We start from the raw sequence: 16,833 nt of genomic DNA, 5'->3' as shown, positions 1-16,833 counted from the left end.
CTAGTGAAAAAATATAATTCGTCATCAAGTGTTAGTCCTTCAAATTATAGGGATACTGAATAAAAAAGTTCAAAAGCGAAATATTAGCTGTTTCACACAAGGGCACTTTAAAAATATTTCAGTTTGTGGGTGGGAATCAGGGCAGGGAAGTGCAGTAACTCAAATTTCGGGGCAAAGGTTTCATAAACAATTACCTACAGATAACACCGCTTTCACTGCGTTCCTGGCTCCAGATTCCAGGTCACCGCGATGCCCCCGAAGCGCCAGGGAGGGAACTTTCACCGCGCTAAGGCGCTGGGCGCAAAGGGCACAGCGGCCCGGTCGGAGACCCCGGCCCACGCGGGGGCACCCGGTGCTGGTGGGGGTGGCGGCCAGCACCGCCCCAGCGCCCTTCGCCCAGGGGCCACTCGGTCCCGGAGCCTAAGGGCAAATCGCCCGGCGGCTCCCCCAGCGCCACGTGCGCCACCCGCCCCGCCCCGCGGCCCGGGTGGCGGTCGTCGCCGCCGCGGGAGCCGAGCGCGAGCCCGCCGGCGAGTCATAGAGGGCCGGCGGGCGCCCCGCCCCTGCGCTCACAGCCCGGGCGACCGTCACCCGCGAGCCGGGAATCGCCCGGTGCGCCCTCCTCCCCCTCGGCGGGCCGCTGGGCGGGGCCGGCCCTCAGGGCGGGCGGCCACCTCGCGCAGCGCGGCGGCGGCGGCGGCGGCCGGGGTCGGGGAGCAGCCACGTCACGCTCCGCGAGGAGGTCCCGCCCCGCCCCTCGGCCCGCCTCCGCTGCCGCCGCCCCGCCCCTCGAGCAGTTACCGGCGCGAGCGGCTTGCGCCTCCAGACGCCGCTAAAGGTCTTCCAGCCCGGCTGCCGGCTCCTCCGCAGCTGCCCGCGCCAGGTGAGGGCTCGCGGCTCCCGGCTGCGGCGCCCGGCGCGTGTTAGCTGGCTCTGGGCGTGCGCCGCCGACGAGGGCTGGGCCGGCGGGCGGTTAGCGCTCCGTTCGACGCGGGCCGGCACGCCGGGCGCTGCGCGGCCTCGGCGGGCGGCGGTGGCGGCGACGGCGGCCGGGCTCTCGGGTTCTGTGCCCCAGGCCGGCGCTAGTCGGTGCCCCGGCGGAGCGACGGGCACCCGGGCTCCCTGGCCCCGGGCCCCCCCCGGCTGGGGTGGCTGGGGCAAGGGGACGATGTCTGCTCGCGCCCCGGTGCCCGCCGTTCACTCTCGGGAGGATCCGCCCGCGGCGGCCGCAGAGAGGGAGTCGCGGTTGGCCGCGGCAAGCCGGCAGGCCGAGCAGCCGCCCCCGCCGGATCGAGACGGGAAGGAGGCGGCGAGGGAGGAAAGGGCCGCGGCCAGCACCAGCGCGGGGGCGCGGGGAGAGCCGTCTCCGGTGCCAGTGCTGGGACACAGCGTGCCCCAGGCGGCCGTGCCCGTGAGGCCCCTGTCCCTGCACCTGGCGCACAAGGCGCGCGGGCCCGGGGGCCCCTTCGGCGGGGAGCCGCTGCCACCGCCGCCGCGGGAGCCGCCGGCCGAGGACGCCCGAGATGAGGCGGCAGCGGCCGGCCCCGAGGAAAAGCTGCCGCCGCCGCCACTGCCACCACCACCGCCGCCGCTGCCGCCTAAGGAAAACCCCTGGACCAAAAAGCCTCCCCAGCACCTGTCCCCCGCCGGGACGGGCCCGCCGCCGCCCCCGCTGGAGACTCTGGAGGCAGGTCTGTGGCTTCTCCGCGGGGGGCTCGGGGAGGGTGCGGAGGGGCGACTCCTGGACTTGGCCGCGCGGGGCTGGGGGAGGGGCGGGCCCGGCTTCCCTGTCAGTCGAAGGTATTTCTTGCCAAGGTGTCATTCACGATACCCATTTACATAAATGGACATGTGGGAAGGGAGCGACAGGAAGAGGTGGGACCTCAGGTTCTCCTTGACTGATGGGGGCACGGAGGGGGTAAACTTGGCAGCGCGGCCCCGCTGGCGCGGCCCAGAACTGTGTGAATGAGTGACTCGGTAAAGTAGCTTTAACTTTGGATCGTCAGCGCGGTTCATTCTAGGGGGGAAATTTGGGCGGATTTGTAAATAGATTTACAGCAAGTTGGAGCAAAGGAGATTTATTTCCAAGTGGAAATGCGATTGTGATGTTTTGTTGATAAAACGGAAAAAAAAATCAAGGTTTTCAGAACACTGCTAAGGAGTCATTGAACATGAGACCCTGAGTGTGGTGGCTCATAAAGTGCTTTGGGCGATGATTGTGAGTGAAAATAATTGAAACAGGATAGTTTGACACAGGAGAGTGAATTGCACGTTAGGGAAATTGTGATCTAACATTCTGTGAGCTCTTATTCCCTTTTGAGATTAGATTGTGTGGTCAGCATTTGAATGCTGACCTATGCAGTATGGCCCTTGGTGCTTTATTTTGGTTGCAGCAACTGCCCTGGTTGTTTTAAAAATGGAAAAGCTAGATAAAATGAAAAGGCAGTGTCTTTCATTTTTGCCATGTTAAATTGTAATGAATTAATTGAGCTTTTGTGTAGACATAACAGCTGTTTTCTTGCAAGGCTTTGCTACTTAAATTTAAAGGTTAACAGTGGAACAGAAAAAAATTTGAACACTTTTACGGGGTTGTGAGAATCAAATGAGATGAAGGATGTGGTGGTACAAAACATAAGGTGGTTGTTGTAAACCCACGTTTCTTCCCAGGAACTCCAGTAGAGGGAGATAAGTGTGGACTTCACTGAATTCTTTAGTTTTTGTACAGAAATGCACTTCCTTCCTTCGTTGTTCATTAATTTCCATAGTTGGAGCAAACATTAAAATTGGCTGTAGGTTTAATATTAGTGTAATTCCCTGCTGCCTGTTACTTATTGAAGAGAGTAAAATTTAGCAAAGAAAGCAAAATCTGAATGGCTATCTTACCTCCCTACTTCTAACCTTAATTATACATTATATCGGGTAAACACCAGAAAATGAACTCTTGGTTGGTTGTAAAACCAATTTTACAGGTTTTAAGACTTAAAAGTGACTTGGGGGTTTTAATTGCAAATGATTGGTGAAAATATTTCAGTTTAATGTCCTAACAGGTGCCTTCCTACTCCAGTGTTCATTGAAGATTAAGAATTAGGTGATCCTTGATGTATGGTGGGATTCACGAAGTTTCGGTTTTGTTGATGTTTCTGTAGGAAACACTTTGTGTCTTTGGAATCCATTCTGTGCACCCAGGAATACTGTTACTCTTACTGGAAGCAGTGTATTAACTATAGTCTTTGTCCAGTGTGGCCTGCACTGTTCTACAACTTTTATTTGCAGTTGAGTAACTTAGCTAATTTAGATAAGAGGTTGTGATGTAGGAATGCACTGTGCTGAGACACTTGGGTACTCACTAACTAGTTGACTTCTGGCTAGATTTTTGGGCTTTGTAAATGAATAAGTTTCCTAATACCAGAGAACCATCTGTATATTTACCTGTGTACTTTAACTTCCTATTTTCCTAAACAAGTTTATAACTTCAAGAATAAAGAAGGTTATTTAGGGTTTAGAGTAGGTACAAACCAAGAAGTGTTAAATTAGTAATTTATTGGTAGGGTACTTGTAAAAGTTAATCTACAAAACAGAATACTCAGAAAGGGAAGCATATTAATCATGCTTTAGCAACAGAGTTAAGCCAGGTTTGTTTTGGCTGAACGGGGACCTACTGTTATTCTGCTAATGAGGTAAAGGAATTCTGTGCCCAGAATTTTGCCAGAAAATTTATTACCGAGGTTGGAAACATAGGGGAGTATTTCAGGGGATAAATCTTGAATTTTCTCTGTATTAGTACCTGCAGACCTAAATGAAGTGGGCTCTTGATATCTTTGTGAGACTTTCTTCCACTTGTAGGGTGTTCTGGAGTGTATTGATGTTGTTTAGAGGTCCAGGTAAGGCACTCAGCCAAAGCCTGACCCATCTGAGAGGCTTAGTGCCCTTGCTGTCTTGAATTCAGTTAGGAGACCAGAAAGAACTTGGCCTAATCTGTGTCTTCATGTTGTGTTAAAATAATTTTATTTATATTGGAGACCTTTTAAAATCGTAATATGGGATTTATTAATCACTTGTAGCTATGATTATATTTTACATGTTAAAAATCTGCTTTCTAATTTCCCTTCTTTCACTCACAAAAACATAATATCTAAACATTTTTTCTTCTATTTCAGCTTTATTCTATTTTGATCCTATATTGATTGCTCATTAATTCTCTTTTCTCCCAATGTCTACTTCTCAGAAATCTCAATTATGTTACTCTTATTACTCTAATGAAATAACAGTTAAATTATGTAAGTAATCCATAAATATATTCTATAAAAATAGAACTTCGGATGTCCCTCTCCTTCAAAGAAAGTAATCACCCGTTTACCAAATATCTTTTCAGGACTTCCTATGACGTTGCTTCTAAATATGTTCTGTATATGTGTTTAGAACATAAAATGTCTATTTTTTAAGTGTTAATTGATCCTTTTTAATCTAAATTTCTTTCAAAAATTGCAGAAGAGTAGTCCATTAACTTAGCAAATAGCTTCCATTTTCTTATTTAAATGGAGACAATTAGCATTTTTATGCATACCTCTTGGGATGCTGGTATGCCTTTGTCTAGGGTAGATGCTGAGAAATGGAACAGTTTGGTCACAGGGCTGTTCTATGCAAATTGATACTTTTACTATATGGGAGTATGAGAATGGAGTCTATACATTGTTAAACATTTAAAAAACTCACTGTGGTGGGGCTGGCACTGTCACATAGGGGGTAAAGCCACAGCCTGCAGTGCAGGCATCCCATATGGGCACCAGTTCAAGTCACGGCTGTTCTTCTTCCAATGTCCTGGGAAAGCAGTATAAGATGGCCCAACCAAGTCTTTGGGCTCCTGCACCTGCTTGGGAGACCTGGAAGAAGCTCCAGGCTCCTGGCTTCGAATCAGTGCAGCCCTGCCTGTTGGGGCCATTTGGGGAGTGAAACTGCAGATAGAAGACCTCTTTCTTTACCTCTGCCTTTCAAGCAAATAAATCTTTGGGGGAAAAGAATTCACTATGCCAAAAGGGCACTTTACCACATTTCCCCCCTCAAATGATAAAATCATGTGAAATACTATCAATGCTTTTTTTTTTTTTTTTTTTGGACAGGCAGAGTGGACAGTGAGAGAGAGAGACAGAGAGAAAGGTCTTCCTTTTGCCGTTGGTTCACCCTCCAATGGCCGCCGCGGCTGGCGCAATGCATTTTCTTAAACTCTGCTGCACTGAAGTTTTCGTTTAGAGAATTGAAGCTCTAAAAAATTTCCCACAGTTTAAGAATAATGTTTTAAAGATACTGGAATATTCATCAAAAAAGCATCTCATCCAATGGTTTTTAAAAGGTAGACACATGTGGGTAACACAGCATGTGTATTTTATATATATTTGGAGGCACTGGTACCTTAAATTTGTTTTTAGGTCTGTCTCTTTTTTTTTTTTTTTTTTAATTGTTGTGTTTGAAACAGTAGCACACACATACACGCAGATTTTCCTTAAGGTGGTTCACTCCCCAGTTGGTCACAATGGCCAGGAGCTTTATCTGGGCCTCCCATGTGGGTGGCAGGGACCCAAGCTCTTGGACCATTTTCTGCAGGTTTTCCCAGGCATATTAGCAGGGAGCTGGAACAGAAGTGGAGCAGCAGGGACAGAAACTGGAACCCGTATGGAATGCCAGCTTTGCAGGTGATGGCTTTATACACGGGTTATAGCACCATGCTGATACTTTGCAGTTCGTTAAAGTTGTATTCGTATTTATGCTTTAGGTATTGGATTTTTTTTTTGTATTTTAAGATGTATATATGTGCATATGAGAAGAGTATTTCATTAAGAAAAAGTAGTTGCAGTAGGAAAACATATAGGTACAGAGGAGAAAACAAGAAGCCTGTGAGCAAGGAAAAGACCTAAATTACTAATAGAGAACAGTATTTGTCTAAACATTGTCTAGAATTAGATCCAACAGTTGTGTAAGCATTATACATATGTGCCCACATTATGAAGTGGAGCAGCTGGGATACCAGTATGAGATACCAGCGTCTCAGGCAGGGGCTTAACCCATTATGCTGCAACACTGGCCTCTTTTTCTTTGATATGTACTCTACATCTTACTTAAATCTGTGTCTGGATTTTAATTCAAAGATGGCTCTATTCTATAAATTGATCATTGCCACGGCCCATGGATTCATGTTTTGCTGGATTATTGTGTTAGCTATAAAAACAGATTCCAAGTTTGTTTGCGTTTTTTAATGTTTACTTTAGGCCATGCTTAGTGAGATGATCATGCCATCTAGTAACTTTGCTAGCTAATGAACAAAACTAAAAGACTGTATAAAGTATTCTTCACTGGGGACAGTGTATTGATTTTTATTGTCAACCATTATGTTCTGACTCAAGGTAAAGACAAGTAGTGATACAGTGAAGGTCTTAGACAAACTTTTACAGGAGCAGTTACTGTCTTTTTTATGGTTTGCGTCTAGGTACACTATTAGGGTTGCCAAACCTGTTTGTTTCCTGGGACAGATAGTTTAAAGTCCTCTGACCTATTTTCCAGATGGTTTTTGATGATTGTATTAATTGTGTATAAAAATGTATTCTGGGGCCAGTGTTGTGCTGTAGTGGGTTAAGCCACAGCCTACTGTTCACTTCCAAGCCAGCTCCCTGCCAAATGAGCCTGGGAAAGCAGTGGAAAGGTGGCATGAGTCCTTGGGCCTCTGCACCCACTTAGGAGACCTGGAAAAGGCTCCTGACTTTGGCCCACCCAGCCCTGGCTGTTGGGGCCACTGGGGAGTGAACTAGCAGATAGAAGCAATCTCTGTCTTTTCCTCTGTAACTTAGCCTTTCAAATAAATAAATAAATCTTAAAAAATGTAGTTTTTTGGAAATTGAGTCAACTTTATTAAAACATGCTTCTGATTTTTCATATGCTGTAATGTTAATGAAAGGATTGGTCTGTCCAGTGTAAGTAAACTGTTAATATTTCTTCTTGATTTGGATATTGGAGACTGGTTTAAATCTGTGTGCTAAATGTGAGTTGTAGAACTTTGAATTTTGTTGAGTGATAACTACATTGACTTATACTTTGTTAAATATACTTATTGAATTAGTAAAAATAATTCTGTTTATTTTTTTCAGAGCTCAGTTCCCCAAAAACTATAAAAGCTGGAAAACTCAAGACAAAGAAACCTAATAAGGTATGTCTTTGCAAGAAATAGTTCTTAACTGTATTGGTTGTGAATGTTGTTATTAGGGACTTTTCAAGTATCAGAAATATATTTTTCTAATTGTCTTACTGATGTTAGTGTAATGCTAATATTCAGAGAATTGTAACCTTTATCCAGTTCCCAGATGATTCTATTATCATCTATCTCAATTTAGTCAATATCATTAAACATACTTGAAGTTGGATAATAAGACCAAAGTTGTCTTCCGTTTGGAGAAACTTTTGGGTCAGTTTGGCAATATGTAATTGGCTATAAGTAATTTTTAAAGATGCAGGCAGTTTTATAAAGTATTTTTTTCTATTTAAAATTGCCAAAATAATTTGCAGACATAACACTTATTCATTACTTTTTAGCCTAGTGATTTCAGCGATATGGCGAACTGGCCAACACCAAGTGAATTAGTGAACACTGGAGTGAGTATTATTTTAAGATTTATTTTTAAAAATGAAAAATAGCCTCTCAACATGAATTTATTTTACTTAAAATCTAAACAATTGTTGCCCTAGGAACATATTTAAAGACTTCATCAATAAGATAACTTTCTTGTTAGTTTAATTTTCAGTCATTCTTTGACTCTGCTAATAGTGTTAGTAATGAACCTGGTGTCTTAAGCTTTAGCCATGGAAAATGTCACCTATTATTGCCTGTGATAATGAACACATTATAAATTATACTAAAACACAATCGTTTTATAAAATTATATACACTGATAAGGAGAAACTGAAAACTTGGCAGCTACCCTTTTTATAGTTTTACCCACTTTTCAGATGTTTAATTTCATTCATCACATTTCCCTCATCTGGTTGTATTACTGGGAGGTTACATGTACATATATTTTTTAAAGATTTATTTATTTATTTATTGAAAGTCAGAATTACAGAGAGAGGGGCAGAGACACAGAGAGATCTTCCGTCTGCTGGTTCACTTCCCAGATGGCTGCAATGGCCAGGGCTGGGCCAGGTTGAAACCAGGGACTAGGAACTTCATCTAGGTCTCTGTGCAGGTGCAAGGGCCCAAGCACTTGGGCCATCTGCTGCTGCTTTTCCTAAGCACATTAACAGGGAGCTGGATCAGAAGTGGAGCAGCCAGGACTTGAACCAGCACCCATATGGGATACCACCACTACTGATGGTGAAGCATGGGCCCAGGAGGTTGTATTCTTAGGTTGGTGCATGGAGAGACCCTATCATCTTTTTATAATGCCTGCAAATCAAGAGATCAATTTTTAAAAGATTTATTTATTTGAAAGACAGAGTTAGAGAGAGAGAGAGAAAGAAAAGAAGAGAAGAGATCTTCAGTCTGCTGGTTCACTCCCCAAATGGCTCCACAGCCAGGACTGGGCCAGGCTGAAGCATGGAGCTTCTTCCAGGTCTCCCTGGTGGGTACAGGGGCCCACCCAAGGACTTAGGCCATCTTCCGCTGCTTTCCCAGGCACGTTAGCGGGGAACTGGATGGGCAGTGGAGCTGCTGGGACTTTAAGCAGCAACCATATGGGATGCTGGTGTTACAGGTTGTGTCATTACCTGCTATCCCACAGCACTGGTCCAAAGAGATTAGTTTTCTTTCTTTCTCTTCCTTCCTTTCTCATTCCCTTCCCTTCTGTTCCCTTCTGCTTTTTTCTCTTCCTCCCTCTCTCTCTTCCTTCCTTCCTTCCTGATTTATTTATTTATTTGAAAGACAGAATTAGAGGGAGGGAGGGTCAAACCAATCTTCCATCTGCTGGTTCATTCCCCCAAATGGCTGCAACGGCTGGAACTGGGCTGGTCCGAAGCTAGGAGCCGGGAGCTTCTTCTGGGTCTTGCATGTAGGTCCAGGGGCCCAAGGACTTGGGCCATCTTCTACTGCTTTTCCAGGTGCATTAGGGAGCTGGATTGGAAGTTGAGCAGCTGGGACTTGAACCAGAGCCCATAAGGGATCCTGGCACTGCAGTTGGTGGCTTAACCCACTATACCACACCACTGGCCCTGAGATAAATTTTCAGTGTGTCTAGTGGAAGCCCATTTTGTGTTTCACAATTTGCTATGTATGTGTGTTTTCTTTTGATGTATATATTTCCTTTTTTTTTTTTTTTTTTTTTATTTTTAAGAGACAGAGAAAACAGTCTATCTACTGGTAACATGCTGCCAATGCTCAACAGCCAGGGCAAGGCTGTGTTTAAGACTGAAGCCCACAGCTGGGAATGTAATCCATTTCTCCCATGTAGGTGGCAGGGACCCAATTACTTGAGCCATCACCTGCTGCCTTTTAGGATCTGGCAGGGAGCTGGAGGCATGAATTGAATCCAGGCTCACTAATGAGATTCAGACAGGCATCAACCTCTAGAAAATGCCCACCGCAATTTATAGTCTCTCTCTCTCTCTCTTTTTTTTTTTAGATTTATTTATTTATTTATTTGAAGGTCAGAGTTATGCAGAGAGAGAGAGAGAGAGGTCTTCCATCCACTGGTTCACTCTCCAGTTGGCCACAACAGCTGGAACTGTGCTGATCTGAAGCCAAGAGCCAGGAGCTTCTTCTGGTCTCCCATGCAGGAGCAGGGGCCCAAGGACTTGGGCCATCTGTACTGCTTTCCCAGGCCATAGCAGAGAGCTGGGTTGGAAGCAGAGCAGCTGGGCCTTAATCCGACGCCCACATGGGATGCTGGCACTGCAGGCTGTGGCTTCACCCTCTACTCCACAGCCCGGCCCCTTTTATTTTTTTAATGCATGTTGAAGTGCTCGTGTATATATGTATATGTGCACATACATATCATATTGAGAAATATGCAATGGATTTTTTAATTGAAACTTTGAAAGATGGTTCTAAAATATCCTAATTTTAGAACTGTAGTCTAGGGGCTGGTGCCATGGCTCACTTGGTTAATCCTCCGCCTGCTGTGCCAGCATCCCGTGTAGGCGCCGGTTCTGGTCCCGGTTGCTCCTCTTCCAGTCCAGCTCTCTGCTCCAGTTCTGGTCTCGGTTGCTCCTCTTCCAGTCCAGCTCCAGCTCTCTGCTCCGGTTCTGGTCCCGGTTGCTCCTCTTCCAGTCCAGCTCTCTGCTGTGGCCTGGGAGGGCAGTGGAGGATGGCCCAAGTGCTTGGGGCCTGCACCTAAATGGGAGACCAGGAAAAGCACCTGGCTCCTGGCTTCGGATCAGTGCAGTTCTGGCCATGGCGGTCATTTGGAGGGTGAACCAATGGGAGGAAGAAGACCTTTCTCTGTCTCTCACTGTCTGTAACTCTACCTGTCAAATTAAAAAAAAAAGAAAAAAGAATTGTGGTCTATATGATTTTCTGGTAACATGCTTTGCTTTGTTACTGTTTGTGATTTGTGTAGTAATATTGGTATGCAGTTATTCATATATTTAAACAGTTTGTGATATAAAAGCCATTCAAAAAGTTTAAAATTTGACCTGGATATACTTGTGGTATAAGCTGTCACCGCAGTCAAGAATATGAACTTAACCATTGCTCCCAGAAATTTTCTCACATTCCTTTGAAGTGCTTTCTGTCTCTTTAAATTAATTCACATTTTTATGCAAGGATACTTTAAAAAGTTCATGAAAAAGTTTATGGGTTGGGCATTTGAAGCAGTGGTAGAAATGCTGCCTAGAAGGCCAGCTCACTAAATTGTAGTGACTGATTTCTAGTTCCTGCTCTGCTCTGAATTTCAGCCCTTGATAATGCACACCCTTGGGGGCAGCTGGTGATGGCTCAAGTCCTTGGGTCCATGCCATGCATGTAGGAGACTCGGATTGAATTCTTGGCTTCCACCTTTGACCTAGTCCAACTCTGGCTGTTACAGGCATTAGGGGAGTATACCAGTGGATTGGAGATCTCTGTCTCTCTGCCTTTCAAATAAATACAAATTCTAGGGACTGACATTGTGGTATAGCAGGTAAAGCCTCCACTTGAGATACCTGCTAATGGCCTGGGAAAAGCCCTGGAAGATGGCGCAAGTGCTTGGGCCCTTGCCACCCATGAGGGAGACCTGGAGGAAGCTCCTGGCTCCTAATTTCCACCTGGCCCAGCCCTGGCCATTGTGGCCATCTGGAGAGTGAACCAGCAGGTAGACTATCTGTCTCTTCCTCTCTCTCTGTAACTGACTTTCAAAGAAGTAAATAAATATTTTTTAAAAATTGTTAAGTTTAAAATGGTGCAAAAAGGGACTGGCACTGTGGTGCAGTAGGTTAATGCCCTGGCTTGAAGTGCCAGCATCCCATATGGCTGCCGCTTCTAGTCCTGGCTGCTCCACTTCCAATCCAGCGCTTTGCTATGGCCTGGGAAAGCAGTAGAAGATGGCCCAAGTCCTTGGGCCCTTGCACCCACATGGGAGACCTGGAGGAGGCTCCTGGCTTTGGATCAGCACAGCTCCAGCCATTGCAGCCAACTGGAGAGTGAACCATCGGGTGGAAGACCTCTCGCTCTCTCTGCCTCTCCTCTCTCTGTGTAACTCTGATTTTCAAATAAAGAAATCTTTAAAAAAAAAAAAAGGTGCAAAAAAAATTTGAAATCTGTGCATAGTTTTTTCCATGAAATCTTTGAATTCCCCCTTCCTTGTAAATGTGGTCTCATCATCAATATAACTATATTGAGATTCGACATGTTTTTATCAGTCCATTTTGTTGCTAAGTAGTGTTCTAGTATATGGATGTAGCCTATTGTTGATGGACATTTGGATTGATTCCAATTTTTTACTATTACAAAGGAAACTGCTATAAAAATATATGTGCATAAAATTTTACTTGGGGCCTCGGTGCTGTGGTGTATCAAGTAAAGCCACCACCTGAAAAACTGGCATTCCGTATGGGTGTCAGTTCGAGTACCAGCTATTCCAGCTCCCTGCTAATGTTCCTAGGAAAATGACAGAACATGGCTCAAGTGTTTGGGCCCCTGCACCTAACATGGGAGACTCAGAGGTTCTAACTCCTGGCTTTGGTCTGGCCCAGCAGCCATCTGGGGAGTGAACCAGTGGATGGAACATCTCTCTCCCTCTTACCCTCTCTCACTCTTTCCCTGTCTCCCCTCTTTTTGTGTGTCTTCCTCTCTATAACTCTTTCAGATAAATAAATCTTTAAAATATTTTTACATGGATATCTACTTTGATTTTTCTTGGTTAAATAACTGTTGTAGAATGGCTGGACCATGGGCAGCTCTAAGAAACTGCCAAACTTTGCTCCCAACAGTGTTAAAAGAGTCCAGTTCCTCACCAACTCTTACTATGTCCATTTTAAACCAAAGTTAGCCATTAGTAAGTGATCAGTGATTTGAAATTGTGGTTTTAATTTTTATTTCTCTGACTAATGTGGATTATCTTTTTATATATATTTGTCCACCAGCAATAATTGATGAAGAGTCTCATCAACTCAGGTCCACTTTTTTTTTTTTTTTTTGACAGGCAGAGTGGACAGTGAGAGAGAGACCGAGAGAAAGGTCTTCCTTTGCCGTTGGTTCACCCTCCAATGGCCGCCGCGGCCGACGTGCTGCGGCCGGCGCACCGCGCTGATCTGATGGCAGGAGCCAGGAGCCAGGTGCTTTTCCTGGTCTCCCATGGGGTGCAGGGCCCAAGCACCTGGGCCATCCTCCACTGCACTCCCTGGCCACAGCAGAGGGCTGGCCTGGAAGAGGGGCAACCGGGACAGAATCCGGTGCCCCGACCGGGACTAGAACCCGGTGTGCCAGCACCGCTAGGTGGAGGATTAGCCTAGTGAGCCACGGCGCCGGCCCTCAGGTCCATTTTTTTAAAAAATATTTTCTCCTTCGGAGAAGGAGTTTTGAGAGTTCATTTTATGTTTTATACAGAAATCCTTTATCAACTACTCAATGCCTGTTTTCTCAAAGTCTAGAGCTTGACTTTTAAGTGTCTTGAAAAATAGTTATTTTAGATTGTGATTTGTTTGGCAATATTTAGGTAAAACGTATTACCACAGATTTTTGGTTATACTTAAGAAAATGTTAATGGAAATTATTTCATCTAGAAAACTTTGTTTGTAGTGTCATAGTGTCATCAGTCAAGGGAATAAGAAGATGCAGAATAGAAAGGAAAAAGAAGAGAAGACTGAGAAGAAAAGTAACAACGAGAGTAAAGAAAACCGGGAAATAAAATTAGATGGCCCTGGTGAAAACGTCAGTGAAGATGAGGCTCAATCAAGTAATCAACGAAAAAGAGGTCAGTTAATCCTTATGTTATCTGTGTTATGTGTGTGAAAGTTTTTGAAAAAAGTTATAGCAAGGAAGAATTGTAATTAATGAATTGCTCACTAATAGTCATCAATATGTATTTTGTATTTCTTCAGGATAAACCATATGCAATAGTAATTGATTTGTTTTTATAGTATGAGCTTTTTTGCATTTAACTTAGGCAGGGGAGTTCAATAACTTCACTGAAATTTTGCATTACCTTTTTTTAAAAAAAGATGTATTTGAAAGGCAGAGTTACAGAGAAGAGAGATAGAAAAAGATCTTCCATCTGTTGGTTCACTCCCCAAATGGCTGCAATGGCCAGAGCTGGCCCAGGGCAAAGCTAGGAGCCAGTTACTGTGTCCTGGTCTTCCACATGGAAGCCAGAAGCCAAGGTCTCCATTTAGGTCTCCTACAGGAGAAGGGCTGGCACTGTGGCAGAGTGAGTAATGGCGCTGCCTGCAGTGCCAGCATCCCATATGGGTGCTGGTTTGAGACCTGGCTGATCCACTTAGGATCCAACCCTTTGCCATGGCCTTGGAAGCAGTATTAGATAGCTCAAGTGCTTGAGCACCTGTGCCTGCATGGAAGACCCAGAAAAAGCTCCAGGCTCCTGGCTTCAGGTTGGCCCAGCTTCGGTGATTGTGGCCATTTGGGGAGTGAACCAGCGGATGGAAGAGCTCTCTTTCTGCCTCTGCCTCTGTAACTTTGCCTTTCAAATAAATAAATAAATCTTAAAAAAAAAAAAAAGTACAGCAGCCAGGACTTGAACCTGTACTAATGGGATGCTGGCATCTCAGACAATAGCTTAACTCACTGTGCCACCATGCCAGCCCCTTACGTTATCTTTTTATTCCATTTTTCCCACATGCTTTTTTTTTTTTTTTTTTTAAGATTTATTTTATCTGTTTGAAAGAGTTACAGACAGAGAGGTCTTCCATCCCCTGGTTCACTTGCCAGATGGCCGCAACAGCCAGAGCTGCGCCGATCTGAAGCCAGGAGCAGGGGCCCAAGCATTTGGGCCATCTTCTGCTTTCCCAGGCCATAGCAGAGAGCTGTACAGAAAGTGGAGCAGCTGGGTCTCCAACTGGTGCCCATATGGGATGCCGGTGCTTTAGGCCAGGGTGTTAAACCCTCTGCACCACAGCGCCGGCCCCCACATGCTTTTTTAAGCCCTCATAATCTATGCAGGTAAATGGAATGAAGTTCCACTTATATATGTGGTTGACATTCTCGAAGTTGTATGATAAATACTTTTCTTTTAAATCTGAATTGGAACTGCTCCTTGTTTTTTAGGGAGTTCCGAGAAAATGAGATACTTCATTGTTTTAAGAGAAGTGAGAATAATTTTGGTCAGCTGTTTCCCTTTTAGCATTCCCTCATAAAAATTATAGTTTGAAAGAAAAAAGTCTTCATCCATGCTAGTTTTCTAAAGTTTTTGTTTGTCTAAGGACAGAAGATTATTATTTGCTTTGTAAAAACCATATTCATTCAGTGTTCTGAGTGTTGAGAGAATGGCACAAGATAGGGTAGGAAACATAGGCAAGGTCCACGGTATATACGTCTTTAGTTATGTGGAACTAGGATCTTATTTTGAGTGGTGTGAAAAGCCATTAAAACATGTGGCACAGCAGGTTAAGCCATGGTCTGCAGCGTCAGCATCCCATAAAAGGCACCAGTTCGAGGCCTGTCAGCTCCATTTCCTATCCAAGCTCCCTGCTAGTGGCCTGGGAAAGCAGCAGCAGATGTCCCAAGTCCTTGCACTCATGCACCCTTGTAGGAGTGCCTGGAAGAACCTCCTTGCTTTGGCCTGGCTGTGGTTGCCGCCATTTAGGGAGTGAACCAGGGAATGCAAAATCTCTCTTGGGTCTCTCATCTTTGTAAATCTGTCTTTCAAATAAATAAATAAATACATCTTTTTTTTTTTTTTTTTTTTAAAGAATAAGTATCTGTTCCCTAGCTGCAGGGTGAGCATTAGGTTCATGTTATACAATGGGCAAAGAGTAATTGCTCAAGTAGTTGCAACAGGATTGCTAAGTGATTGTTAGAAAAAGAATTTCCTCTGCTTCTTAACCATTTTATCACTTTTCCTGCTTCTTAGTTAAGTAGTCTAGAATTCATACAGATGACAGATCTGCCATCATGCTCTGAAATTTATCTTAACTTCATCAGTTAAAACTGGTCAGCCCTATAGCTGGGTATTTCTTTTTTTTTTTTGGCAGGCAGAGTGGACAGTGAGAGAGAGACAGAGAGAAAGGTCTTCCTTTTTCCGTTGGTTTACCCTCCAATGGCTGCCGCGGCTGGCGCACTGTGCTGATCCGAAGCCAGGAGCCAGGTGCTTCTCTTGGTCTCCCATTTGGGTGCAGGGCCCAAGCACTTGGGCCATCCTCCACTGCCCTCCCGGGCCACAGCAGAGGGCTGGCCTGGAAGAGGAGTGACTGGGACAGAATCCGGCACCCCAACCGGGACTGGAACCCGGGGTGCCGGTACCGCAGGCAGAGGATTAGCCTATTGAGCTACAGCGGCGCCAGCTAATAGCTGGGTATTTTATGTAGTGATTGATATAACCAGGTTATGAGTTGATCCTTTAGAACACTTTTTTTTTAACTAAAAAAAGTCAGTGAATCTCTGATAGAATTTATATAGTATAGGCTTTAAAGAGTTTTTAGTTTCTCTTATATTTTTTTCTCATCTGATCCTCATTTTGCAAGATTTATAAGAAATCAGTATTGTTACCTTAATTGTTATAACTTTGCTTGATTACTATGGTAGTTTTTCCTTTGCTCAGGAGTCTTTTTGATTTGGTAAATAGTATAGATTGGGCAGGATAATAAACACTTTGAAACTTCACTGGAATTTGTGAATAGGTAGTTCTAAGAATTCTGTGGTATAATCATAACAGTTATCATATGTAGTAGCTGTGAAAAACCTGTTAGATAAATTTTATACTTACCCACTTACATTTTAAGGAATCTCATTCTGAATAACTGAATATTTTAGACAGTGATCTGAAATTAAAAGTGTTTTGAATCAAAAGCCTGACCTTCTGCTGCATATATTATAATTGTCTTATCAGATATATCCCATTCTAAAGTCCATCAAGTATGAGATGGAAGTAGTATATATGTAATATTTTGAATAGATTGTCATAATTGGACAGAAGTATAAGTAACAATTTAAAGTAGTTTCAGAATTTGCAAGGCGTTAGTGAAAACTGTATTATCAATAAATTATTTCATTTTGTATTTTTCAAGCTAATAAGCACAAGTGGGTACCTCTCCACTTGGATGATGTAAGACCAGACAGTCAAGAAAGACCTGGTTCCCGGAATAGTTCAAGATGTCAACCTGAAACAAATAAATCAGCACATGCCAATAGGAGAAATGATACACGAAGTAAGTCATGTTCTAAGAGAAAAAGGACTTGGTCTTAATGCTTAGTAATTTGTGAACACAACT

The 16,833-nt window shown here is 44.4% G+C and overlaps 1 protein-coding gene and 1 long non-coding RNA gene across 25 annotated transcripts in view; one reads left to right on the top strand and one right to left on the bottom strand.

Annotated features, from left to right (window-relative positions):
* The window catches only part of LOC108178132 (uncharacterized), a 28,231-nt gene extending 27,896 nt beyond the window's left edge, over positions 1-335 (bottom strand). Inside the window, exon 1 of one of the 2 annotated variants that reach the window (XR_016211981.1) lies at positions 199-335. This is a non-coding gene — a long non-coding RNA (uncharacterized LOC108178132). Of the gene's footprint in view, positions 1-194 lie in introns of both variants that reach the window. The other variant, XR_016211982.1, reaches the window with a different exon arrangement.
* LARP1B (La ribonucleoprotein 1B) overlaps positions 250-16,833 on the top strand; it is a 163,628-nt gene continuing 147,044 nt past the window's right edge. For 7 of the 23 annotated variants that reach the window (XR_016211976.1, XR_016211974.1, XR_016211977.1 and 4 more), the window contains exons 1-5: positions 728-883; positions 7,134-7,192; positions 7,576-7,635; positions 13,190-13,364; positions 16,630-16,770. Coding sequence is in view for 15 of the 23 variants with exons in the window: in XM_089302496.1 (XP_089158622.1) it covers positions 7,594-7,635; positions 13,190-13,364; positions 16,630-16,770 (358 nt within the window). In the remaining 8 variants the exon portion in view is untranslated. Of the gene's footprint in view, positions 1,692-1,840; positions 1,978-5,598; positions 5,688-7,133; positions 7,193-7,575; positions 7,636-13,189; positions 13,365-16,629; positions 16,771-16,833 lie in introns of those variants that run through there. The other 16 variants (XR_016211973.1, XR_016211972.1, XM_070047594.2 and 13 more) reach the window with 7 other exon arrangements.

This window comes from Oryctolagus cuniculus, chromosome 8, assembly GCF_051225735.1.
Source record: "Oryctolagus cuniculus isolate XC-2025 breed Fujian yellow rabbit chromosome 8, ASM5122573v1, whole genome shotgun sequence".
NCBI lineage: Eukaryota > Metazoa > Chordata > Mammalia > Lagomorpha > Leporidae > Oryctolagus > Oryctolagus cuniculus.
This window is presented reverse-complemented; position numbering and strand designations above follow the sequence as displayed.